The sequence below is a fragment of the Aulonocara stuartgranti genome (assembly GCF_965226115.1).
Source record: "Aulonocara stuartgranti genome assembly, chromosome: 3".
NCBI classification, from domain to species: Eukaryota; Metazoa; Chordata; class Actinopteri; order Cichliformes; family Cichlidae; genus Aulonocara; species Aulonocara stuartgranti.
The window spans coordinates 14,775,578-14,800,317 of record NC_138941.1 but is presented as its reverse complement, the minus strand read 5'-3'; the positions used below and the strand labels follow the sequence as shown (position 1 = coordinate 14,800,317).

General features: G+C 42.9%; 4 protein-coding genes across 6 annotated transcripts in view; 2 read left to right on the top strand and 2 right to left on the bottom strand.

The window, feature by feature from the left end:
* LOC309702569 (uncharacterized protein) overlaps positions 1-24,740 on the bottom strand; it is a 1,256,944-nt gene that overhangs the window by 754,386 nt on the left and 477,818 nt on the right.
* Positions 1-24,740, bottom strand: part of LOC309702578 (protein NLRC3-like) — a 174,090-nt gene that overhangs the window by 113,422 nt on the left and 35,928 nt on the right. The window contains exon 8 of one of the 2 annotated variants that reach the window (XM_082527188.1): positions 23,188-23,361. The exons of the other annotated variant lie outside the window; for it this stretch is intronic. Within the exon in view, the coding sequence (XP_082383314.1) occupies positions 23,188-23,361 (174 nt within the window). The remainder of the gene's footprint in view (positions 1-23,187; positions 23,362-24,740) is intronic. 2 annotated transcript variants of the gene reach the window in all.
* LOC309702610 (uncharacterized protein) lies at positions 302-19,748 on the top strand. Of its 2 annotated transcripts, none has more exons than XM_082527242.1 (2): positions 302-561; positions 19,112-19,748. In XM_082527242.1, the coding sequence occupies exon 2, from the start codon at positions 19,137-19,139 to the stop codon at positions 19,635-19,637; it is 501 nt and encodes a 166-aa protein (XP_082383368.1). In that variant the 5' UTR covers positions 302-561; positions 19,112-19,136; the 3' UTR covers positions 19,638-19,748. The 2 variants fall into 2 exon arrangements, with proteins under 2 accessions (XP_082383368.1, XP_082383369.1); XM_082527243.1 differs by lacking the exon at positions 302-561 and adding an exon at positions 8,216-8,284.
* LOC309702617 (uncharacterized protein) lies at positions 5,543-6,812 on the top strand. Its single transcript, XM_082527252.1, has 4 exons — positions 5,543-5,848; positions 5,958-6,125; positions 6,251-6,406; positions 6,634-6,812. Exons 1-4 carry the CDS (start codon positions 5,791-5,793, stop codon positions 6,687-6,689), a joined length of 438 nt encoding a protein of 145 aa, XP_082383378.1. The 5' UTR covers positions 5,543-5,790; the 3' UTR covers positions 6,690-6,812.

Here is a 24,740-nt window from a genome sequence, read left to right as displayed (position 1 = left end):
TGATGCACAGAGTGAACCTCAGCCAAGACCAGTGCGCTGGAAAAAACGTGACAGACAGGGAGATTTTATTCCTCAAAGACCATCATCCAGTCGAAGTACTAGTTGCCATGTGGTCAGTGTTCTCACAACCATTGATTTTATCTCACAACTTGTTTTCACCAAAGAATTTCAGTAAGTAAATATTCTTCGATCTCTTTTTCCCCCCAGTGTCTGCAGATCAGCATCAATGTCCACATGAAGAACCTAGTTATGTTGCCAGCAGTGTTGGGACTACGTTAACTACGTTAGTAACTACGTTATTATTGTGGTAACGAGCACGGTAACTAGTTATTATGCCAAAATCAGGAACGCGTTAGTCGTTACTGGGATTTAGATAGGGTCGTTACTCGTTACTTCGTGTGGTGGCTATCGCGGAGCTTCCACAGATTCAGTAACATTAGCAAGTGGTGGAGGCCAGCAGGTGGATGAGAGAAAGCAACACGTTCTCGGGCTGGAGAAAGGGGACGCAGAAGGAAAAGAGACCCGAGGCGGCCGCCGGTCCAAGTGTGAACTGAACTTCAGGTAAGAAGTTATGACCTGCAGTCTATCCGAGTCACATATAAACCAAGTTTAGGTGGAGTTTATTTTCGTTATGCTGACTTTTTCCGTACTGCGTGCTAGCTAGCATGATGGAGTTTCTATACAGCTGGGTGGGTGCTATGAAGTTAATGATGTTGAACTTTATTTTGTTCATAAGTTATTAGAGTTGTCAACCGTCCCGTCTGGTATTCAGAGAAAATATTACGCATTTCGTATTGAGGTAAAAAGGAACAGAGTTTGTCCCGTAATTCAGCTACAATGAAAAAGGCACAAAGCTGGAGTTATTCTGTGTCTTTGCTGCACAGCTGCCTCTTCTCCTCTCATTCTCCCCCCTCCCTCTCCCGTTTCTACTTCAATCATGAAAACTGATCATTGATCAGTTGATCGGCTCTCTTGTTTGTTTATCGCCCACTTTGCACCGAAAGAGGAAACCAGCGGATGTCGCGCTAAACAACAGCAGCACGTTTAAGCTTGATCAGCTGTTGTTAGAATTTATTTAATATTAATTTCTAGTATCAGCTGATGTTTGCTGGAGCCACAGCTGCAAAAAAGCTGCTGGTCATGATATCGGTTTGTATATCTGGTGAGAGGGAAACATGAAGATGAAACCAGGAGATGTCCTTACTGAATCATCAGAGCTGAACAGGTGATGGAGAAACAGGTTTACCTTTTAGGTGACATGAATGAGTTGAAGGGAAGTTATGAACTGTTTCTGAGAGACAAATAACACCAGGATCCTTTTTTAGGTAGCTGACAGCTGGTAACTGTGCAGGTGCGGATCTAGCAAAGTTTTGCCAGGGGGGCCAGGTAGGGCATTAACAGGGAAAGGGGGGCACAAAGAAATACTTTTCTTTCTTATTCTCATTTAAAATGTCTAGCTTTTAAAAAATAATTATCTCAATCTTACAAGAAACGATTGATAGATTGATGCATATATACCATCAAAACAGTGTACATCACTGTCACAACAGTGTTTATTTTCATTCAAAGGCTTTATAATTTTTCCTATAATGGTGGGCCGGTCTCTAGTCAAAATGTCCGGGCCAATTTTCTGTCCCAGTCCAGCCCTGTATGCAGCTCATCTGCAGTCTGGTGTTACCAACATCTTCCTATTCAGAAGGCAGAATTTCCGAGTTCTGAGAGCAATCGAAAGCACCACAACTGCAGTTTTTGTGTTGGATGTAAAAGGCGCACATGACGCTGTGACGTAGGCTAGAATCATGGCAGCAGTCAATGACGGTCCAGGCGTGGGATTTCTCACGTGGAAATATGCACATTATCTTTTCCTTTCTATTGGTAGGTGGCACAGTGCACTTGTGGCAAGTAAACAAGCTAGAAGACTGGCAAAGTGTCACGGCTGCCGAGGCGAGCCGTGTGGAGTTGGAAGAAGGACCCAAGATGCAGGCAGTGGATGAGATACCGGTGGTTTTATTTACAGAGGTGTAGTGGCAAACAAACAGTGGGGCATAACAAATAACTAAAGACACCTAAACTGGGAGAACTGAAAATAACAGACCTGGGAGCATACGACAACGGGATGAGAAGCAGAGAGACGCAGACGAGGAACAGGACACCGTGGAACACAGGGTAACAGACTGACACGGAGTTACACAGACGGAACCGGCAACAGGCAGGAGAACACACAGGGCTTAAATACACACACACCAGTAATCAGGGGATGAGAGACAGGAGGGCAACACAGCTGGGAGAAATCAGAGCTGACGGGACAGGGGAAATGTAAACTGAACACACTCACATCAGACATGAACCTTCAGAATAAAACAGGAAACTAACAGACACAGAGAACCAGACAGGACACTGAACTAGACAGGCAGACTCATGAACAGACACAATAACACCATGGACAGACAGAGGGAACACAGAAAAGTGGGAGCAGGCAGGCAAAGAACAGAAACCTAACAAATGGCAAAATCACAACAGAATACACACTCGGAATGAACAAAAGCATAAAGAAACACAAAACACTGAGTCCTCGGACTCAGGACCATGACACAAAGTTATGGAAGAAACACATTAACAAGAGAATTCTGAGTAAAACCAAAGTTACTTTCCCTAGTAACTAGTTACTTTGAAAGTAACGAGTAACTTGAAGTAACTGAGTTACTTTTGAGAGAAGTAACTAGTAATGTAACTAAGTTACTATTTTAAAGTAACTTACCCAACACTGGTTGCCAGTGTCAACCCAACAAAAGGTACTTTACCTTCTTTCATATGTTGTGATTCCTTTTTAAAGTTTGCTTTTATATTTGTTGTTATAGTTGAGTTAGGCAGGGCTTTTGTGCAGTCCTAAGAAACATACTGCCCAGAGTGTTTTTCACTTTGTGGAAGAGTTTCTTTCTTTTTTTTCTGTTAGTGTGTGGAACTGAGGTGCTTCGTCAGGAGCTCCTTCAGTGGTTGGAGGATGGAGAAGAGGACGCAGCCATGACTTGTGAGACGTCGTCTGAGTCAGCTGCTACTCACTGGGAGATCAGAAACATGGTGTTCTTGCAAAAGTTGAGAGAGGCCAGGCCTTGTCTTATAGACAATATGTTAGCTACTCTGGATCCACAGTCACACTGTGTGTGTCAGTGTGGCAAACAAGTAGTTGTGAGGTGCCTGGACTGCCTGACTCTTCCATTCCTTTGTGCTGACTGTGATATTGCAGTTCACACACGCTTTGTCCTGCACAGCAGAGAGGCAGTAACAGGAGGGTTTTTGCAGCCTTCATCAGAGTTTCACAAGCCAATAGGTACGGTTTTTAAGTCCTATGCATTTCTTGCTATGTACTATGAGTGTGTGCTGTTATTGTATATTTATTGTGTATCATTTAATTTCCAATTCTTTTTGTATATATTGTGTGTTTTTACTGTTAGTTCGGCTGTTGCCTGTGCAAAGGCCAGACTGTGTGTGACTGCCCAGCAGGTAACGTTGAGGTTTCACCCGGTGCAATTGTGGCTCTTGTAACCATAAATGGTAAGTTGCTCTTTTGTCACACAGTACATACACAATAGATGTGTTTGCAGGTTTTAGTGCAAATTGTACATTGCTACATTGTTTTGAATTACCCTCGGCCCGCAGTATATGTGGGCACCTGTCAAAGGTCATTTGGATTTACCAGACCGCTTTGAAAACAACATGAAATCTTCACAACATGAAAAAAATTAATGTCTTTGTTGAGCCATGACTGGATTTTTCCTTATCCTTCCTAAAGGCCGTTATAACCTTGCACTGCCAGTGGTGAGCTGCACCAGCTGTGACCTAATGTGGTCCCCCTCAGTTAAGGACTTCCAGGGTGGTGGATATTGGCCTGGCACCTTAAATTTCTGCACCCTGTTTTCAATGGATGTCTTTCAGTCTTTCTATGACATTAAGAAGCTGCACCAGGGATGTCACTTAAGGCGTTTGTCAAAGTGCTGGATGAAAGAACAGCCCATTTTGGAAGGGTGAGTTTCTAAATTTGTCAAGTTTAAGGAAATTGTGCAAATCAATGTTTATGATGACTGTCCTTGAATATTCTGTTGTTTGTCCTCTACTTAAAAGACTGGCCGAATATCAGCTGATGCCTTCAGTAAAAGTTTCTTGGAGTGGAGTGCTGTAAAGTGTGAGGTGGACAGGATGTGAAAGGAGCCATGCTTTAGCTGCCCTGCCTGCACTCCAGACATGCTTGCCGTGTCAGTTGATGGAAACCGCAAGCTTTATCGCTTTCAATCAAATGCAAGGTACGTTATGCATTGTGGACATAAATCAAATATGGATTTGTACAAAAATTGCATTTTGATGTTTCTTTTCAAACAACTGTCACTGCGTTCGTTCAGCACTTCAGAGCAGGGGAACTTTGAAGGTGTCTTCATTGAAGAAGATGAGGAAGTTGCTGAGTTTGTGAAATACATCCAGAGACACACAAATGATGTAAGATACACATATATATCAGTGCTGTCAGCGTTAATCTTGTTAAAATGACGTTAACGCCATAACCATATACTCATACGTGTGTGTGTGTGGATACATATTTGGATGGGTGGATATTTATTTTGTTTTTCTCTTGGTGTTGTCGTAATACTATTTACTTGACTTTATCTTAATGCATACTTCATTTTGAGTAGCTCACACTTGGAAATGCGAGGTATACTGCAGCTTGTAGTCTTGGATAAGTTTAAGACATTTTGTTATAAGGTTGAATGAATTCAGCAGTCATGTATTGTGACCTCCTTTCTATAGATCAAATGGGGAGGTGTGTTTCAGGATGCGGCCGGTTCTACAGTTGGAGAAGAGGTGGAGCAAGTAAACAGTTTCCTGTCTAGGGCGGCCATCACAACGAAGTACGTGTCTAAAGCATGTGTGTGTCTGTGTGTGAGATTCCACTCAGTCTCCTGCTCATTCATTCTTATTTGTATACTAACTGAAATGCAGGGCGAACAGACATGCTGACCCTCCTGGCTTTGGGCTGGAACAAAAGGAAAGTGGAACAACTGGGCCGCACTTTGAGCCAGAGATATCTAAAGGTCATTTTTTCAACACCCATTTTAATGTGTGTGGTAATGGGGGAAAACACCAGTACTCTAAAAATGTCCATATGAATGACATTTATTAATGTATTCTTAGATCATAAGGATCCTTAGAGAACAAGTGGAGAGCCTGAATGCGAGCAGAAATGAGCTGGGTGTGGATGACGACACACTGCAGCAATGGGTGGCCGATGTGCAGTAATGGGCTGAAGGTGAGTCTCAATATAATGCACTCGTGTATAACAACAGGATCCACCATGGCCTCATTAAAGAACTTATAGTTAAGATCTTTCTGACAGTGTCAACAAACAATGAAAAATAAGCTTGTAAAAGCAGAATTGATGGCAGAGTCGTTGCGTTTGATCAAATTGGATTGGACCTGGGTTGAAGTGATGTCGTACTAGTTGGTTTAATAAAGCTGAACACCAACATACTTGTTATCTCATGATAGTGCAGCACATGAAGGCTCCAGATGTCTTATAATGAATATCATCAAGTCAGTGATTACAGAGTCCACTGTAGTTTGGTGACTGTTACTCATCCTGTGTTCTGATTAATATTCCTCTCACTTAGAAACGGATCAAACTGATGGCAGCCTTGGAGCGTTGCAGGCACGAGTAGAGGAGCTTGTCGTCATCATCAGAGTGCGAACACAAAGTCTTTACAGACAAAATGGTGTCACAGTTTCTTTGAAACGGACCGTTTGATGCTCAGTTTGTACAGCTCGTACAGCTACTTTGTAAACAGAATAAAATCAGATCCAGGTTTGTTTAAGCTGGATGTGATTTGTTCTAGCAAACAAATTGATGAGTGTAGATTAAAATGTAAATATATGCATTATGTGAAGGTGTTCCTTTTTATGATTATTTACAGATAGCAACAAGAGGCGACACAGAATTCACAAGGTCATCTTAGATGAGAAGAAACGCTTGGCGGCTGCTGTTGACGACTACAACAAGCTCGCTGAACCAACAAAGCAAATCGTATCCAGTGATGCCCTCATGCAGACCGACGTTTGGCCCTGGCAGAGCACAAGTGAACGTAAGCTCTTGATTTCTAAATATCCTTTTTAAACAAACTCCCAGTATCTGAGCAGTAGTTGAATGTTTTGTTCTTGAATCATAATATGCTACTATGTTTTCCCATCTAATGTTGTTAAACTGTAGCTGCTGCTGACCTCCGGACAAAGAGAAAGGTCTTTGAGAAGGTGATGGCTGTGAGGCGCCTGAGAGAGGAGGAGATGATCCTTTGCAGGGAGATGCAGCATCACTGGACAGTGTTGCGAATGCGATCTGTGGTGTTGGGGACAATCTCCTCAGACTGTAAGCACATCTTTTATTTATTTATACATTTGGTGATGAATTGATTGAAAATAATAGCAGATGCTAAAGTCTTACTGGATCTTTTACCTATATTTGGGTTGCTAGCTAACACTGCCTTCTCCATTAAAAAAAAGTTTAATTACATGATCCTAATTGCTTGTGTTTATGAGGTGAGGTTTTTTGTTTGTTTGTTTTACTTATATTTAATAGTTTTGTTGTTTTTACAGCCTCCCTTGTTGGCATGTCGGAGGATGCACAGAAAGGACTCCATAGCCTGGTTTAAAACAACAAAGTGAACTGAAAGCTGAAATGCTCAAAGTAAAGGACGTGTACAAGAGAATCCTCAGCCACCAACCACTCCTGGAAATGGACTCGGAGGAGGAGGAGGACGTTCCAGACGATGCCGCTGAGAGTGATTTGAGCACTTCTGATGAAGACTGATTGTGTCATCATTGATGTTATGTTTGCTAGAATAAAAAGTTAATCACATCTGTTTAATGTGATTTTTATAATGTCTGTTTCAGAAATTGCTTATCAACAGACATTTTACATGTTGAGAAGAAAAATGTAATTCCCTTGGTGCAGTTGTTTACCCTGAATCATTCTTTCCCATCTAATTTAATGACTAGTGCACATGTTCAGATAAAATAACATAATTTAATTCATGGGATGCTTTCTGGGCTGCTCAAATTATCACAAAATGTAAAAGCACCAGGCAGCACACTCACAAGGACATTTTTTGTTCAGTGTTTTGTTGAAGAAATCAACAAGTGCAACTGAGATGTTTGCTGTAGTGGTGTGTTTGTTAAGAAGCATGCCAGGACACTGGTGAACTGACAGTCCCAGAATGCACCCGAGCCAGTGACTCGCCCCAGAACAAATGAAATTAATTATCTAGAAAGACAACCGTGATCAAAGACAAGTAAAAGAGTAGGAAACAAAAGATAAGGAAAGGTACTGTGGGGTAGGAAAGAAAGGCCAGAGCCGTGCAAATTGACCTCCAGCAGGCCACAAATATGCACGTCTGTTCAAACGGTCAGATACTGACTCCATGAGGGTGGTATGAGGGCTCGACGTCCACAGGTGGGGGTTGTGCTTACAGCCCAACACCGTGCAGGATGTTTGGCATTTGCCAGAGAACACCAAGATTGGCAACTTTGCCACTGGCGCCCTGTGCTCTTCACAGATGAAAGCAAGTTCACACTAAGTACTTGTGACAGAGTCTGGAGACATATTGGAGAACCTTCTGCTGCCTGAAACATCCTCCAGCACAATGGTTGGGCAGTGGGTCACTAATGGTGTGGGGTGGCATTTCTTTGGGGGACCGCACAGCCCTCCATGTGCTCGGCAGAGGTAGCCTGACTGCCATTAGGTGCTGAAATTAGATCCTCAGACCCCTTGTGAGACTATATGCTGGTGCGGGTGGCCCCGGGTTCCTCCTAATGCAAGACAGTGCTAGACCTCATGTGGCTGGAGTGTGTCAGCAGTTCCTGCAAGACGAAGGCATTGATGCTGTGGACTGGCCCGCCCATTCCCCAGACCTGAATCCATTTGAGGACATCTGGGACATCACGTCTCACTCCATCCACCAACTGCACCACAGACTGTCCAGGAGTTGGCAGATGCTTTAGTCCTGGAGTCTGGGAGGAGATCCATCAGGAGACCATCTGCCACTTCATCAGGAGCATGCCCAGGTGTTGTAGTGAGGTCATACAGGCATGTGGAGGCCACACAGACTACAGAGCATCATTTTGACGTGTTTTAAAGACATTACATCAAACCAGATGAATGATTCTGTATTGCACTGATCAAGGAACCAACCCAATAGCAGCTAAAGGCATCCTCTTCACATTACTTCACTCAGTAAGTTTATACTATGTTTAATGTGCATTTTCTTCATCAGTTTAGAACATAACATATTAGCGCTCCCTGGTTCTTTTTGGAGACAGATCCTGAGACAGCAGGCAGCTTTGGAGAACTCATGCCAGCTGTGGTCATTAAGGAATACTTTGATTTAATATTGTTTTCATGACAACTATCCTCAGGCACATATTCCTGGATATACACAACGACACGAGTAAACTCCCATTTTAGAATCATTGCCTTTTTCGATCTGACTTATTGCCTCAGACTTTGGACCTGTGTCCCCAAAACCACAGAGAATCCATGACACTGGGTAAGAGGCCTTGATCATGTTATAAGTGAGAGAGTTTGGTGTAACAGTGGTTGAACATGTCAAATCAATCCACAACATACAGCCATTCCCCAGCTGTAACCTGCATATGCATCAAACCAAAACCCAGTTCCATAGCCACATGATAGACATACAGATGAGGTTAAAGGGCTGTGTCATGTTGCCAGATAGCTTCATTCCAAAAAAGATCAGCATTCTTCAAAAACAAAAGTTTGTGAATATTTGCTGTATTGCCAGGCCTGAACCAACCTGTTAAACTTATCAAATTATTGTCATAGATATGAACCTATTGACTGAAACAGAATAATCCATTCAAGCCTCCATCATCATCCAAGATCACTGTTAGTATTCAGATTATTTTATCTCTATTTTCCTCTAGAATGTTTTGAAAATCAGTATTTGATCAACAGACTTTTTAAAAGTGTATTTTGATCCTATTGTTTACGCGTGTAATTGCATTTTTATTGACATTTTGACAGGAAAACCCTTAATCAAATTGTATCTTTGGTATCTAATAACAATATTAACAATAAAAGCAATATTACATATGCAATATGCACACAATAATGATGTGCAAACAAACAAGAAAATGGCAATTTAAATAAAAATTGTCCAAGGAGGAGCTCTCGCCAGCCGCCCCGCCTAGGACCGGCCGCCCACCCTCGCCGCCTCGATCGGACTACTCGTCTCCTGCTTTCTATCTGTCACGGATGTGGTCGGAGGACGAGGAGCCGGTCGCCATGGAAAGTCAAGTTTTGTCCACGGCCGCTTCAAAGAGGAAGCGGTGTTCACGCCGCCATCGCGCATCGCTACGGCCTTTCTTGCCCTCCACTGAGCAACATGAGGATGCTGTGGGGGGCATGGATTTCGACCTCGAGGAGCGGCAGCGCGCCGCATGCGCGCAACTAGAGGAACAGCTCGGGTGGGAGCCGTGGCTCGCTCCTGACTATGACGAGAATTTCCACGGTACACGCCTGGCCCTTGGGGGCCCCCGGAGTTGCCAGGAGCTCCCGACTACCGCTCCGCCAACACTCGCCTCCTCAGCCTCTGTGACGCTGCAGGAGGCCCCACCGTCCACTTCAACAGGGTCCACAGTCAAGAAAAAGCGGCGTTCGCGTCGCCGTCACACCGCCCAACACTCAGAGGTGAGTGAAACTGTTCTGTCATCCCAAGTTACCTCTGAGTGGAAGGCGTGTGAAGTGAATACAGACTTAGTCGGAGATATGGCTAGTAATGAACTATTAACCAAACCACAGTCTAGAGACAGTTCTTCTCAGTCAATCACAAATAAGTCACTCAACCCTGCAGGGACCTCAGAATCTACACATAGACTGAAAAAGACTTCCACTGCTTCTCATGTTAATAGCGGGAGGGAGGTGTTTCCTTTTGTGTCTCTTACCATGTCTGCAGTTCCGACAGAGTCTGAGCTGCCTATGGCAAATGTCTTCCTTCCTGAGTCGGCTCTGCTCCTCCACCAGTCACTTAATGAAGGCAATGAAAGCAGAACTCAGTCACTGGTGAAGGTCATGTCTGGAAACCATGTTCCAAATAAAGGCTCAGCTGTACCAGAGCTGACCGGCTCCCAAGCCACACCCTTCTTCAATGGGCCAACAGGTGTGCCTGTATCGGAGCCGGACCTCAAGAAATGTGTTTTCCCACCTCTAGGGTCCTCTGCAGCCACAGTAAGCAAGGATAATGCAGAGGTGGTGAACCATGAATCAAAGGGTGACATGACTAGTGATCCTGTTTTCCCAGCCACACTTGTGTTTAATGAACTGAAAACTGTGAACTCATGTTAAGTCGTCAAGATGCAAACATAACTGCAGCTCATGGTGACCTGGATTGTGTAATGTCACAACATGAATTCTGTCTTCCTGAAGGTAATGAACAGGGTGATTTTGAACTGTTTTGCTCCAGCACCATTATAATGGCTCAGGGGGTTGGAAATCGCATCTGTAACCGGAAGGTCGCCGGTTCGATCCCCGGGCTCTCTGCCCTGGTCGTTGTGTCCTTGGGCAAGACACTTTACCCTACTTGCCTACTGGTGTTGGCCAGAGGGGCCGATGGCGCGATATGGCAGCCTCGCTTCTGTCAGTCTGCCCCAGGGCAGCTGTGGCTACAACTGTAGCTTGCCTCCACCAGTGTGTGAATGTGAGAGTGAATGAATAGTGGTATTGTAAAGCGCTTTGGGTGCTTTGAAAAGCGCTATATAAATCCAATCCATTATTATTATTATTATTAATGGTTCAAGTACCGTTTTACCTGTATCTGTCTCTCCACTCGATATAGGTATCACTCTGAAGCCACAGATCACTGCGGGTGTGGGTTCAAGCAAACGTGTCTGTCCAACATATTACAGTCATGCTACTAACACGCCATTAATTAGATCCATACACGAGTATTTAATGTTTGTCCAGGAGCCTCACCCCAATGGTCTAGTCTTGTTTTTGTGGGTCAGGTGGTAATTATTGTTTTTCATATGGCTAAACCAGCCCCTCTGAGACTTACACAGCCATTGAGCAGGTCCAACAGGCTTACGTTGACTTCTCCTGTGACTACAGAGCCTGGGCCATTTGCCTTTAAGCCAATTAAAACTGAGGCAGACTCTGAGAACCTAAAGATTGCTGGCTCAGAACTGGTGGTCATTAACACTGCTCACTTCATGGACTCCTGTGCTAAGATAGTAAGCCCTATGGACTGTTTTTCACCTGCTCTCTCTCTCTGTGGGATTATGCCTCAACAGCTTGTTCTTCCTCAGCTCCCTGTCCAGTTAGCGGCTCAGCTCCCTGTCCAGCCAGGGGCCTCCATAACTGTTCATCCTGCGCCTGCTGCTGGATGCCTGGGTGTGCCTATCCGGCACCCTGCAGCAGCCACACCACTTCACGTCACGTCAGCTGGAGGGCCCGAGGGGCCCGTCCAGCCGCCCGCCACGTCAGCTGGAGGGCCCGAGGAGCCCGTCCAGCCGCCACCTGCGGCTGCCTCGCTGTCGCCTGGTCCAGCTTCAGCTTCAGCTTTGCCTGGTTCAGCTTCAGCTTCTGCTCCGCCTGGTCCAGCTTCAGCCTCAGCTCCTGCTTCGCCCTTGCCTGGTCCGGCTTCAGCCTCTGCTTCGTCTGGTCCAGCTTCTGCCTCTGCTTCGCCCGGTCCAGCCTCTGCTTCTGTGTCGGCCTCGCCTGGCCCTGCAGCTGTGTTGCCGCCGCCCAAACCATGTTCCGCCCCTCGGAATCGCCGGCCACTTTCCGGGCCGTCAGCTGGACATCACGGCCGTCGGGGGCAGCTTCCTGATCTGCACCGCCACTGCCTCCCGCATGGGCGGCCTCCTGATTGGAGGTGGCGTGGCCTGTTGAGTTGCCAACCTCCGGGTCGGCCGCCTGAACTCATAAACTGCGGGCTGTTGTGTTGCCGCCCTCCAGGCCGACCCCCTGAACTATGTTTGGACTTTCGTCATGTGCTCCAGTGTTTACTGTCGGCTGTTTTTGTTTCCTGTTCTGTTGTTTTGCGAGAAGTTGCTCGTTAAGTGAGAAGTTGCTCACCAAAAAGTGACACAGGAAGTTGCCTGTTGTCTTGAAACGTACGTTAAAAAGTGAGAAGTTGCTCACTCAGAGAAAGCTAGCAAATAATTAAATTAACCTCAGATGTGCCATCCTTCAAGTGTGTAAACTCTACGTAGAAAAAAAAAAAAATGAGTGTGAATGTGTCTGACGTCACGGTGTTTTTGTGCGCTGTGTAGAAATAATTGTTTTGATTGTGAGAGCTGTGATACTGCAGATCACCAGCTATTAAAAAAAAAAAAAAAAAAAAAAAAGAGAGAGAGAGAGATGTGTGTTGATTAAGCAGTGATGATAATAATGAACATGTTTTAGTTTGTTACTTTCAGGTGAAAAGCAGACCTGAATCAATTTTCCACATGCAGCAGTCGGACGGAAGAAATTTATAGTTAAACATCATTGGAAACATGCAGGCCAAGTTCTGGCTGACTTATTTACAGCGCAATGTGTATGTGTCTCTCAACCTCACAAGCAAGTGCTCACTCCTCCCTGAAGAATGCAGCTCCAAAGCAATAACATGGCAGATAAAGAGACAGCAGCAAGTCCTGAGCAAAAAGTCTCAGCGAGCAGCAGCAATGTGGACAAACAGCATCAGAGAAGAAGAGCAAACCCATCATCCTGACTGATCGGATGAATGGCACTGTGTTTCCAACAAGCTGCAACTTCACTATGCATGTGAAGAAAACTTTTGAGGAGAACTGAGGAGACTGTTGGAGTTTGACATTTGCCACCTGTGGAGTAAAATGGCAAGAAGTGACAGTGGAACACAGGACAAAGCTGAAGGAGAACTGCCGGGACTGTTGAAAGTGGGAGAGGACAATAGAGTGAGATGACAACAGAGTGAGAGTAAGTGGAAACACAGAGGAATGCTGTTATTAAATGTGGGAAATCAAAATTTGGGTTAGCAAATCTGGGGAAAAGAAAACTGACTGCTTAAGTTGGAAAATTGTGAAGGAGTCTGAAACAAATAGAAACATACAAAATCACACAAACAAGCAGAACATGCATTAACCCTACTAACAATTCCAAACACAAAATGACTCATGAAGACTCATAGCACATTAGTTAAGAAATGATCAAATAATAGCAGAGACGTGTGTAGGAAAGGCAGCTTTAAGAACATGCTCTGCTGGATATGCAGCTCCACAGACATGCATTGGACCTACCTACACAAACACACATGCAATGAAAATTAGCTTGTTATCTTTCATCAGTGTTAAAATAGTGTCAATTTAGCAGACACTTGTTATTAAATACTGAATTTATCCTAAAAAAAAAAAAAATTTGACTCTGTAGGTTGCAGGACAGCAATTTAACTTTTGTGGGAAAAAAAGATCCTGGTTTGATAAATCAGTGATCAGACAATAAATTTAGTTGTTAAAATGGTAAATTGGGAGACGCTTCCTGCTTGATTAATGCAGCATAAGTAATTTACTGTATGAGGGAAATTGTCTTTTGTGATAATATTTTGAACATGCTTTCCTGTTGTCCTGTCAACTTAGTGGGTTAATAGCTGATATGCAAATTAGTTGATTGGTTTTAGATTAATGAAAGGTGATTGAATTCTAGCACGAGTGAATGAGATGTGTTGGAGTTGTTGTGTCTTAAGTGGAAACTCCAAAACACTGAGTTTCCTGTTTTGATGTGCGAGTGAATTCTGTATTTAGATACACAACTTTGAATACGTCAGAACAAACTTTTTTTATGAGGTGCATGACAGCATGTCACATGTTTTATGATGAAGGGAAAAGGAAAATTGAATAAAATTGATCTGTGGCCTAAATGAGTGAAGAGCACAGACCTGGTGATTAAACTCATAGCTAATATGACATTAGGGTTAGACTGTTGTGTGTTGTGCAGCTGATGGTTGGTCTGGAGTGAATCTAGCTGATGATTCTTCTTCTGTTGTGAAGTTGACGAGGAGTTTGTGTCATGACTTAACAAGGCCTTTTTATTTTGATACTTTTACAGTGCACTGAAAGTTTTGTTTGATAATCTCAGTTATTTTCCATTTTTATCTTTTAAACAGGCACTGATTTTGTTTGTCTATTTTCTTTTCTTTAAGCAGATCCGCACGTCGGGAATTAAAAGTGCTATACAACCGGTCGAGAAAATTGTGACAAGTGAGTTTTCTCCACATTAAATTGGGCTTTGGAGAAGACCACTTATTATAAGTGTCCCAGCCTAAAACCGGATTCAGCGATGTAATCCTATCTAAAGTTCTTTTTCTTTTTTTGAAATGACGTCATTTTGCTGAGAGTGGAAACTAAATGCGACGACAGGTTCCACTATCAGCAAACAAGGAAAGAATGAATGAGTGAATGAATGAATGGAAATAAAAACAAACAAACTGACTGACCGACTGGTAAAAGCTGACAAGACTTGATCACGACTCAAAGTTAATCTCCACCTAGACAGGACAAAAGGGTGGATGAATCTATATGTGTTTTTTGTTACAGGAGCAGTAAGATGACAGCAACATTCGAGGGTGTATGATGATTTAACCTGTGAAATGCCACTTTCTGTGTCTGTGCATTTACCAAGGGTGATATTCCCTACCTTTTGTTGCACAGAAGTTACTGTGAAAAAGTGTGTACACACTGCGCAGCGCTAACATTTGTATTTTCTTTTCTACAGCATTACAGTTAATCATGTGTTTGATTATGTGGTTTATAAGAGGATTAGTTAATGTTTTTCTACTATAGGATTTTTGGGTTTACATGTGACTGACATTCTTTCCACAGCTAGGGTTGACTTTATGGTGTTTTTATGGCACCTCTGGAACCTGTTGACCTGTGTCTGACCTCTTTCTGACCACAGTCAATGTGTATTGCTAATGTTAGTTTCTTTGAGAATGCTGTGGAGGATTCAGCTGAAACGGACAAGTGACATGAGTAAAACAAATAAGAGATTACGTGTTTATGGAATAGTTTATTATGGGCTCTTTGCTGGCCACTTTGAGCCCATAATGATAATAATAAAATGTAAGTGGAGTGACTTTGCTTAAGAGAAGTCACCGATTACATTAATGTTAACTGAGCACATGGGATGATCCATGTTTGAGGCGAATTATGGTAATGATAGTGATTTAATGATTTGAAAAAACCTGCACATGACACTTGTCTTGCCCGTGCTGAATGCTTATTACTTTTTTGAGATAATTGTTTATACATGTGAAGTTTAATTTTATTTCTAGATCTTGTTTTCCGGGCCATGATGGCCACCAGTATGCAGGCTCCTGGTGGAGCCAGTTTTTGAGACAGGGATCCAGGTTTGGTGAGTTGACGCATGGTTGTCCATGCGTCAAGAGGTGGGGTCCAGAATTAATATTAAACAATGTTTACTATTATTGTTGCAGTGATTTGTGTGATTAGCTGTTTATTTACAGGTATTAAACCTATGCAAGTGGTGCATCCAGGTTCAGATGAGGCTTTGATGGCCTATAAGTGAGAGGAATGTTAGGTTTTGTACTGTTTATTGTCATTTATGCTTAGAAATATCTATATATGCTTAGGGTTTATAATTAGTTGTAGATTGGTAAAGGTTTGATCACACTTGATAGTCTGCAAACTTTGTGTGTATTAGAGAGCACTCTGGAGCATGAGGGAGTTCGTGCCTTGTTTTATTGTTTTATGGTAGGACGTAAGTGCTATTTGCTTAGGTGAACTCTTGGCAGGTTTGGGGAAGTTATTTATGGGGTCACACACACACTATGTCCACAATTTGGTAGAAACACTGAATAATAACTATCAGAAAGTTTGTCTCTCTCAGCTTCTCCCCTCCACAGCTACAAGTGGAGACCAGGGGATGCGGTGTTGGTGAAGTTGCTAAAACCACGGAAACTCTGGGAGGCCGCGCGTTTTCCAGCCCCCAGGCTGTACTGGCAGTGACGAAGAACCAGCATCCTTACGGACGGACAACCTCAGTGGATTCATGCCAGCAGGGTTAAGACCAGCCCCACCAAACCACCTAAGGCGTCGGATCAAGTAGATGACGACTCAGGCGAGCCAACGCCCGGATCCAATACACCTACACACACACAATCACTGATTAACACACAACGCCTGAAAGAGCCAAGACTCAGAAAGCCCTTTGATCCCCCGCCTGAACAACAACAAGGTACTCGAACATCCAGCAGGAACAGAAAGCCTAGAGTACCACACAATGTCTAACCTGATAAAGATAGACTCGTTTCATCCTGATAATGGAGAAAATGAAATGCCCATTGTCATCACACGACGCTTATACGGGGTCTCTCGAACCTGGGACCAGGCCAGGAGACGACTAAAGAACTGTCTTTTTTATATATTTAGGTTATTAATCATATCTACTGCATTAACCTTAGGATTTTTATTTACTATTTCGTATTGTAAACTGCAACCCTGTTCACATTTCTGCAAGCCACATTTTGCTGACAATACCTCATGCTCCACTTGGCAAGACACCCACCTAGTACACTCGTCACGTTCTCTAAAATCAGTAGAAAGCAACACAGACACCACCAATAAACCATGATACCCTGTGTACGCTCAATGATAACCCATATAGCTACCAGTACAGCTACTTCAATGTATTTGCAATTAGCACAAATTGATCCTGAGGATGTGCCAGATGTTACCAATGATGTTCCTGATGTGTATATTGAACATTAGGTTGTGAACTATTACATTTTATGATTTGCTTTTTATATTATTTTGATTACATTTGTGATTTTTCCTTTCTATTTTAGTTATTATTTTAAAATATAATAAAAGAGTGGAACTGTTAGGTATTTTAGTACCATGGGAGCATTTACTGGATATTGTTTTATAGTGACATTATGCAGGAAAACTCTGTCATTCAATAAGGCCCCTTTGTTTTAGTTATTTTTCTCTTTGACCCAAGAATTGATGTGTGAGAATCACAGGCTGGTACAAGGTTGAAATACCACAGAGATCACTCCCTCAGCTACATTAGTTTCTTAATCTTTTAGACGCCTGTTGAAGGCCAAATGGTTTGTTTCAGATTTCACTAATGAAAGAACTCTTCGTTTTGTGCCTTGAAAATATGTCGCTGAGATAATCACAATTGTAGCTGAACTAATACACTACACAAAGGATGCTTCTTCACCCAAGGGCAGGAAGACGCTCCCTTATCTTGGTCTGTACTGGTTTAAACTGATAATCTGCTGTCTCATGAATTTTTTCCTCTATATAAACTGTTGTATACTAATAAACCTTTGAGTTGATTGTGGGAGAGCAACCTGAAGCAGTCTCTGTGTCATTTTGTTCTCCCAGGCTACTCCCGGTACTCCGGCCGGTACCGTGATTGCCCGTTGATCATGCATGAGAATATTTTAATTTTGTTATATGTTAAAGGATGAACTCTGCTTATTGGTGCCCATGCCTTAGGAGGAAAAGCTCTATCTACGGACGGAGATTTCCTTCAAGGTTCATGTGTGTCAGCTGTGCTCCCATGTGTGGCCACTTCCCCTGATCATCCCTCATGTGTATTTAGTCTCTGTGTTTAATGTAGTCTGTGTCGCGTCGTCTGTGTTCCTACCCTCCGTGTTTCCATGCCCAAGCCTGTTCCAAGCCATAGCCTTACCATAGTTTGTTCCCAGTTTAGGTTTCTGTTTAGTTACTGCTCTTGTGCTGCCCTCATTCTTGTTTGTTTCTTTTATGATCATCAGCCACAATAAAAGGCTCGCTTTTGTTTAAGTTCACTCCCGTATCCTCACTTGTGTTCGCACCTGGGTCCTCCACACACATCTCCGCACGGTCTGTCTTCACAAACCGTGACATCGAGTGCTGGGAAGATATTATTGATGGATCAGATTCATGAGTGTTTTATGTACTTAACAATTATATTGTATAGTAAATATTTTATTTTGAACTTTTATGCTGAACTACACACTAACCCCCAGCAGTCTGGTCCTATGACAGCATAACTAGTGAAGTGAAGTCTTATGCCAACTCTTAAAAGTCTTGACCATGTCCACCTCCAAAACTCATAATGGACTTTGGAGGTGGACAGCTATCAAGCTCCTCACAGAAGAGCAGCTTGACAGCTAAAAGCTCCCAATTTAGTTTAGTCCAAATACATGAATTCAAATTGAGGTGATAACTATTTATCAACAGTATGAATGTCTGTTCCCGTCCAACAAAGTTGTTACTACATACCATGTTGAGCAGGGCTTCCACCCACTTGACTTTAACTTCTTCTTTTTCCTGAAAAACATGATATAAACAAACATTTAGTTAAGAAAGACATGCAAGTTGCATACAAAAAGGAGCCTACAAACATTTGTGTACTATTGAATGGCTCAATATATTATACAATTAATTTACAAACACATAAGAACCACTACAATGCTTGTACTGCCAGCATCGAGTGCATGTCAGCAAAGCAACACTGCTTACATTGTGGCTCACAAGCAAAACTAACTGAAGCAGATGTTACTGAATGGGAAGGAGCACCTCCACATCAATCACTCCTTCTGAGCATGATGTCAGGAGGACTTTAAAGAACGTAAACATCAGGAAGGCAGCACAACCAGGTCGTATCAGGTGGTATGTTCCTATTTAATGTCCTATTTGGAGCGAAATCCAGACTCAGTGGCTGAATTAGTGAAGATTCATCAAATACAAAAGCTTATGAATAGTCAGTCAGGCACAGTTCAAATCCGGGAAGTCCAAAGATGCAAACAAATCAGCACAACAGCAAGCTAAATTACTTACATTTACAACTCTCCTGTCTACGATCTCTTCATATTTGAAAATCTTCTGTGTATGGTGTTTTCAGCATTCTGAAAAATAACAAAGGAAATATTTACATGAGGTCTGTAAAACTGGAGAAAATGAAAGAATGAAACAAAATGAAAAAAGAAATCTTATCAAACTTAACGAACCTGCCATGTGTTTCGTACATTTACAATAACATAACGTCTAACCTTTCCTTTTCCTTTTTTTGGTTGGGACATCCGAGGTGTACGCCGTAGAAATCGAGGGAGATGCAGGAAGTGGAGATGGAGAGGAAGATGCAGGAGGAAGCAGAGATGAAGAGGAGGATGCAGGAGGAAGCAGAGATGAAGAGGAGGATGCAGGAGGAAGCAGAGATGAAGAAGAGGATGCAGGAGGAAGCAGAGATGAAGAGCAGGATGCAGGAGGAAGCAGAGATGAAGAGGAGGATGCAGGAGGAAGCAGAGATGGAGAAGAGGATGCAGGAGGAAGCAGAGATGAAGAGGAGGATGCAGGAGGAAGCAGAGATGAAGAGGAGGATGCAGGAGGAAGCAGAGACGAAGAGGAGGATGCAGGAGAAAGCAGAGATGAAGAAGAGGATGCAGGAGGAAGCAGAGATGAAGAGGAGGATGCAGGAGGAAGCAGAGATGAAGAGGAGGATGCAGGAGGAAGCAGAGATGAAGAGGAGGATGCAGGAGGAAGCAGAGATGAAGAGGAGGATGCAGGAGGCTGACAGAGGGAAGATGTTGTTTCAGGCTCTAAATGAAGAATAAATTCCTGGTTTAGAGCCTCTGGGTCTGGGACTGGTCCAGCATCCACACTGTCAGCAGAGGATGGTCCAGCTGCTGGTGTAGAACTTTTAGCAGGAGGTGAAACTTGTAATTCTGCAAAATTTTAAATACTAAATATTCATTAAAAGGGGTTGAAAATGTACAGTACACATAAACACATAATAAGTAGTGATTTGCATGTTTTCAGTTAGGTTTTTACTAAAGTTACAACTTGTAAATATTGGCATCAAGTAAGTCATCTCACACCCTCACTGACCCAAATCATTCAGTACAAGTGCCCTCGGGGGTAGTGTGACATCTGTAGTGCTTTTCTACATTGTACATTAATAAATTAATGAGTGTGACTATAAATCCAGAGAGCTAATGACTTTTATCCTCTGATGACACTACTTTCCTGAATTTGTAGTGCACAACATTTGACACTTCAACCTAGTACTGTGACTTAAGAGTTTTGTACAGTGGTGATGCTAACGACCTCAGGGAGGTAATCAGGTGACCTCTTAAGAAGTATATAAGTGTATAAGAATCTTTGTGTTCATATTGGTAACATGTTTACATATGTACTTGTTATGCTAGAAAGTCTCAAAGAGAATTATCAGGTGTGGTGTTCGAGAAGATTTGTACAATTACATTTGTATAAACATGAGTGTGAAAGACCATAATATACACACACACACAAATACAAAATTGTTTTTTTTTTATTTATTCTTTATTGCTTTTTCATCAACCAAAAAACAAAACAAAACAAAAAAAAAAAGAAAAAAAAAAGACTGATAATAATGATGTATGTACATCGTAGATGATTAATGTTGGGAGGACACTGAGATATATTATATATACTCTTGATGCAACCAAAGATTTCATCAATCCCTGATTTAGAGACAACAGAACATTTGGTTTGATTTCACAAGATAAGAATGACGACTGAGTTGGAAGATTGTTTTATGTTTAGTCAAATCTTTCCTACATAAAGTCGGATTACAAAATCATCCCCTAAGTTTGTTGTTTTATTCAAGGAATTGAAATTATAGAGAAAATCTGTGAAATGACTTAAAGAAAACAAACCACAAAAACTCTATGATGCTCTAAACCCCCTGGTTTAGGTCGGCAACGTTTCTGATGATGAGTGCATCTAAAATTTCCTCAGAAGTCAATGTGCCATATGATTGCATTAGCAATAAATTACACACTTTATAGGATTATATTTGTTTGCAGATGTTTGCAGCTATCAGCGAATATTTATCAGCTATTTTGAAACAAAAAAAAGACTTTTTATCCATAACATCAAATGAACTGTACAACAGAAAATACAAATGCTATTTATGGTCTCCTCACAACAATGATAAGAAAAATAAACTGGGCCAATATGTCATGTTTGTTAATACAGAGATACACATGTTAATGTGATCTCTGGTCTCCTCTGAGTGGGAGTTATTATAACTGACTGTAAAAAGTCAGCACAAGGAAAATAAACTCCACCTAAACTTGGTTTATATCTGACCCAGACAGACTGCAGGTCATAACTTCTTACCTGAAGTTCAGTTCACCTGACACTCGGACCGGCGGCTGCCTCGGGTCTCTGCTCCTCCTGCCTCCCCTTTCCCTCATCCACCTGCTGCCTCTGTGGAAGCTCCGCCATAGCCACCACCAAACAACTGACTTATTTTTACACATTGACCAGCATCCGGCCAATCCACCACCTTTCATTGTTTATACCGTTACAAAAATAAAAATAAAAAATCACCATCAGTATGCCCGATGGCCAGTCCAGCTATGGTCGTGCCATCAGTTAACCCTTCGCTTGCCAGCTGTGACACGCGTGCCCAGGGTTGCCGACCCCTGCTCTAAAGCATCTGATTTGGATTCCTGAGATCAAATATATTTTCCTTTGGCTTTGTTTTCTTCCCATTTGTGGCTTTAATGTAGTGTTACATCCTGTTTGTTTGCTTCCATCTGTACACATGTCCAGATTCACTGTTATGTTTCTATTCTTACATTGCTGTGTGATCACTGTTCCCTCTGCTGACTGATGTGACCTTTTGTATCTTACACTGATACTTGTCATATTTGTATCTGCGCCTAAATATAAAAAGTTTTCCATGCTAAAACACAGCTCCACCTCCTGCAGTTCTCCCTCTGAACCACTAGATGTCTCTGTTATCTAAATGAAGACGTGCAGCACAGCAACCACAGCAGCGCTCAGATCACACGTGTCCTGTTATTATGTATAAAAGCATGAAACAGGTGAGACAGGTGGGATCAATATTAATGTTGTGGAAATATATGAAAAAGCAACAGAAGAGTGAAAACATTTCGTGTTTCTAGAAAGATCTTTCAGCTCACAGCTGCTAACAGACTGTATTTACAAGTGACAAACTGCAACTCTACAGTACATCTACAGTATATATCAAATATATTCTGTATTCAAATCTATTGAGTGATGTTTGAAAGTCTTTCCAGGTGAGTTTGATCCAGGAGGGTCTGAAGCCAGAGTCAGACAGAGACTGTGCAGAGACTGTAGAAGGACAGAGCAGCAGCAGAGCAGTCCAAATACACTGATGATCCTCTGTCAGATCCAGAGGGACACACAGGGATGATGCTGGACTCTACATTGTGTCTGACAGTGGAGCTGTTCTCAGAGCAGTTCACTCTGCAGCACTGACAGTCATCTGTACTTCTTCTCATTCCTCTGTCAGTCACTGCTGGATGAAGCTCTCCTCTCCACCTCCCAGTAACATGGCCCAGTCAGAGCGTCTCTACACACAAGCTGCTGCTGCTTCAACCTCTCTGGATCATCAGGACACAGCTCCTCCTCTCTCAGCACACACACCGTCCTGTTTACCATCATCACCTCCACCTGCAGAGAGAAGAAGGAAGAGCAGAGGAGATAAACGAGTGTTTCCAGAGACTCTTCATCAGCTGTCAGTCAGTGATGCAGCACATCCAGTATAAAGAGCAGCAGGGACTTCAGTGCTGGGACTGTACTAGGACTCATTGTTGCTTCACTTTTTCTAATCTTTGGATTTTTATTGAAGTTGATGAAAATGTTTTTCCCTCCTAGTTTGAGTTTGGACTTTCATTCATTAGAAGAACCTTGGTGTGTCCACTCTGAGCTCTGTAGGAACCCCAACAACAAGCCCAACAATCCAGATGGACGGTTCCAGCTGTTAACTGGAGGAATTCCATCCAAACATCTGCTCTCACTAAATTCTTCCTCACCTACAGACTGTGTTCTTCACTGCTTTAAACTTGGAAATGAATGCAGTCATTGGTCTGCGTGCTGCTTTGTTCAGAGAGCTGATTCGCTGTTGACAGTGTTTGATCAGAGCGTGTCAGCTGTTACTATGGTGACCATAAAGGTCAGAAACAGGAAGTGTTTGTGTCCAATCCTGAAGCCTGTCACCATTCTCCTCTCACAGCTTCACTGAGAAGCTGCAGCTTTACAGGAAACACTGGATCTTTGCTTCATACTGACTGTGTTTAGTACAATACTGCTGACAGCACCACCCACTCACTCCATCACTCTACTGACCCCAGAGTCTCCAGTCTGTAGTCTGGACTCTGCTGAAGATCAGACAGCTGCTTCACATCTGGATCCTGCAGGTTGTTTCCTCTCAGTTCCAGCTCTCTCAGATGGGAGGGGTTGGACTTCAGCGCTGCTGCCAGATAATCACAGCTGATCTCTGACAAACCACAGACACTCAATCTGCATAAAGAATGAAAGATGTAAGTTTATTAGACAAAGTGTGAGCTTGAAATCATTCAGTGTTTCATCATCTGTTCAGAGCTGAAGAAGGTTCAGAATGTAGAAGTTTAGAAAATGGAAACTCCAAACAGCTGAAGCCAACAGGAAGCAGCTTCAAACAGGAAACTGTGTAGAGTTTCAGACTATGTGTCCTGATGCAGCCAGTTGGATTTTGGAGATTTGAATCTCTGTTCTGTGACTAAGTCCTTGAATCATTTCTTCAAGTTGGTCCAACAAGACAGACTAAGTATTGGACATGTGTTGTGGCTCCATTAGGGGAGCTTCTAAATGTGATGTGATGGCCCCTCTGGGTCTGTCAGGTCACAGGACTGAAGAGAGCTCAAACTGGGCACACAGTTGTTCCAGTGTGGACCAAAGACTCTATACTGGGACTGAGGGACTGCTTTGACTACACCCACTGGGACTTTTTAAAGGCTCATGTTCTCACTTAGATCATCGATTTCTACTTACATTTCTTTCTGGGAAAAATGGGGATTACTTTGGAAACAGGAAGTATTTTCCCCAATAAGCAGCCCTGGATTAGTAAATCACTCCAACATGTTCTCAGGCAGAAGAAGCTGTCTTGTTATGAGGGAGAGAAGAAAAAGATTGAGGCACAGAAACTTGTTGAAAGAGAGATAAAGCAGCTAAAATCAGGTGTAAAAGTAAAGCAGAGGATGAGCTGAATAAAGGACACTCAAGGTTGGCTTGGAAAGGAATGAAGTCCATGGTGGGGATGCAGAACAAGGAGCAAAGATGAATGTGATGCTGAACCAGCAGAAGACTTGGACTCATTGGATTCCAGCTTTGATATCATTGATTTCAATGAAGAGCTTTGTGATTGTAGCAAAGGGCTGGTAGCTCCGAGAGTCCCACTGATGAGGTGTTTGTGTGGAAATCTCTTAGTGGGACCAAAGAGAGAAAAAGCCCTGGTCCTGATGCTGTGGGAGGGAAATGATTGAAGTGTGCTGTGAGGAACTGACTGGGAGATTTTCACACATTTTCCAGTCCTCCTTGGAACAACAGGAAGTTCCCAGCATATGGAAACAAAGGTTAAGTGTCCTATGGCACTCAGTGATGATGGTGCTGTGGCCCCACCACCTCCACCTCTTTGTAAAGGAACTAACTGTAATCTGAAGCTTCAAATGGAACTAAGACTTCCTCCACTAGGTGGCAGTGTCTGATGAGAAAGTGTTAGTGGAGCTGGCCTGGAGTCAGAAACAGGAAGATGCAGGATTTGGGCTGTAATGGGGAAAAGTGGTTAGCACTAGTGCCTTAAAGCAAGAAGGTTGTAGGTTGAAGCTTGTTGGCCTTTCTGTGGAGGTTGGATGTTCTCCCAC

Excerpts from the sequence above, each read along its gene's own strand:
- LOC309702617 (XM_082527252.1), top strand. The coding sequence starts at position 5,791 with ATGCTCAGTTTGTACAGCTCGTACAGCTACTTTGTAAACAGAATAAAA. Across the intron at positions 5,849-5,957 it reads CAGAATAAAATCAGATCCAG|ATAGCAACAAGAGGCGACAC; the intron begins GTTTGTTTAAGC and ends GATTATTTACAG. Across the intron at positions 6,407-6,633 it reads GGGGACAATCTCCTCAGACT|CCTCCCTTGTTGGCATGTCG; the intron begins GTAAGCACATCT and ends TTGTTTTTACAG.
- LOC309702610 (XM_082527242.1), top strand. The coding sequence starts at position 19,137 with ATGCAGGAAGTGGAGATGGAGAGGAAGATGCAGGAGGAAGCAGAGATG.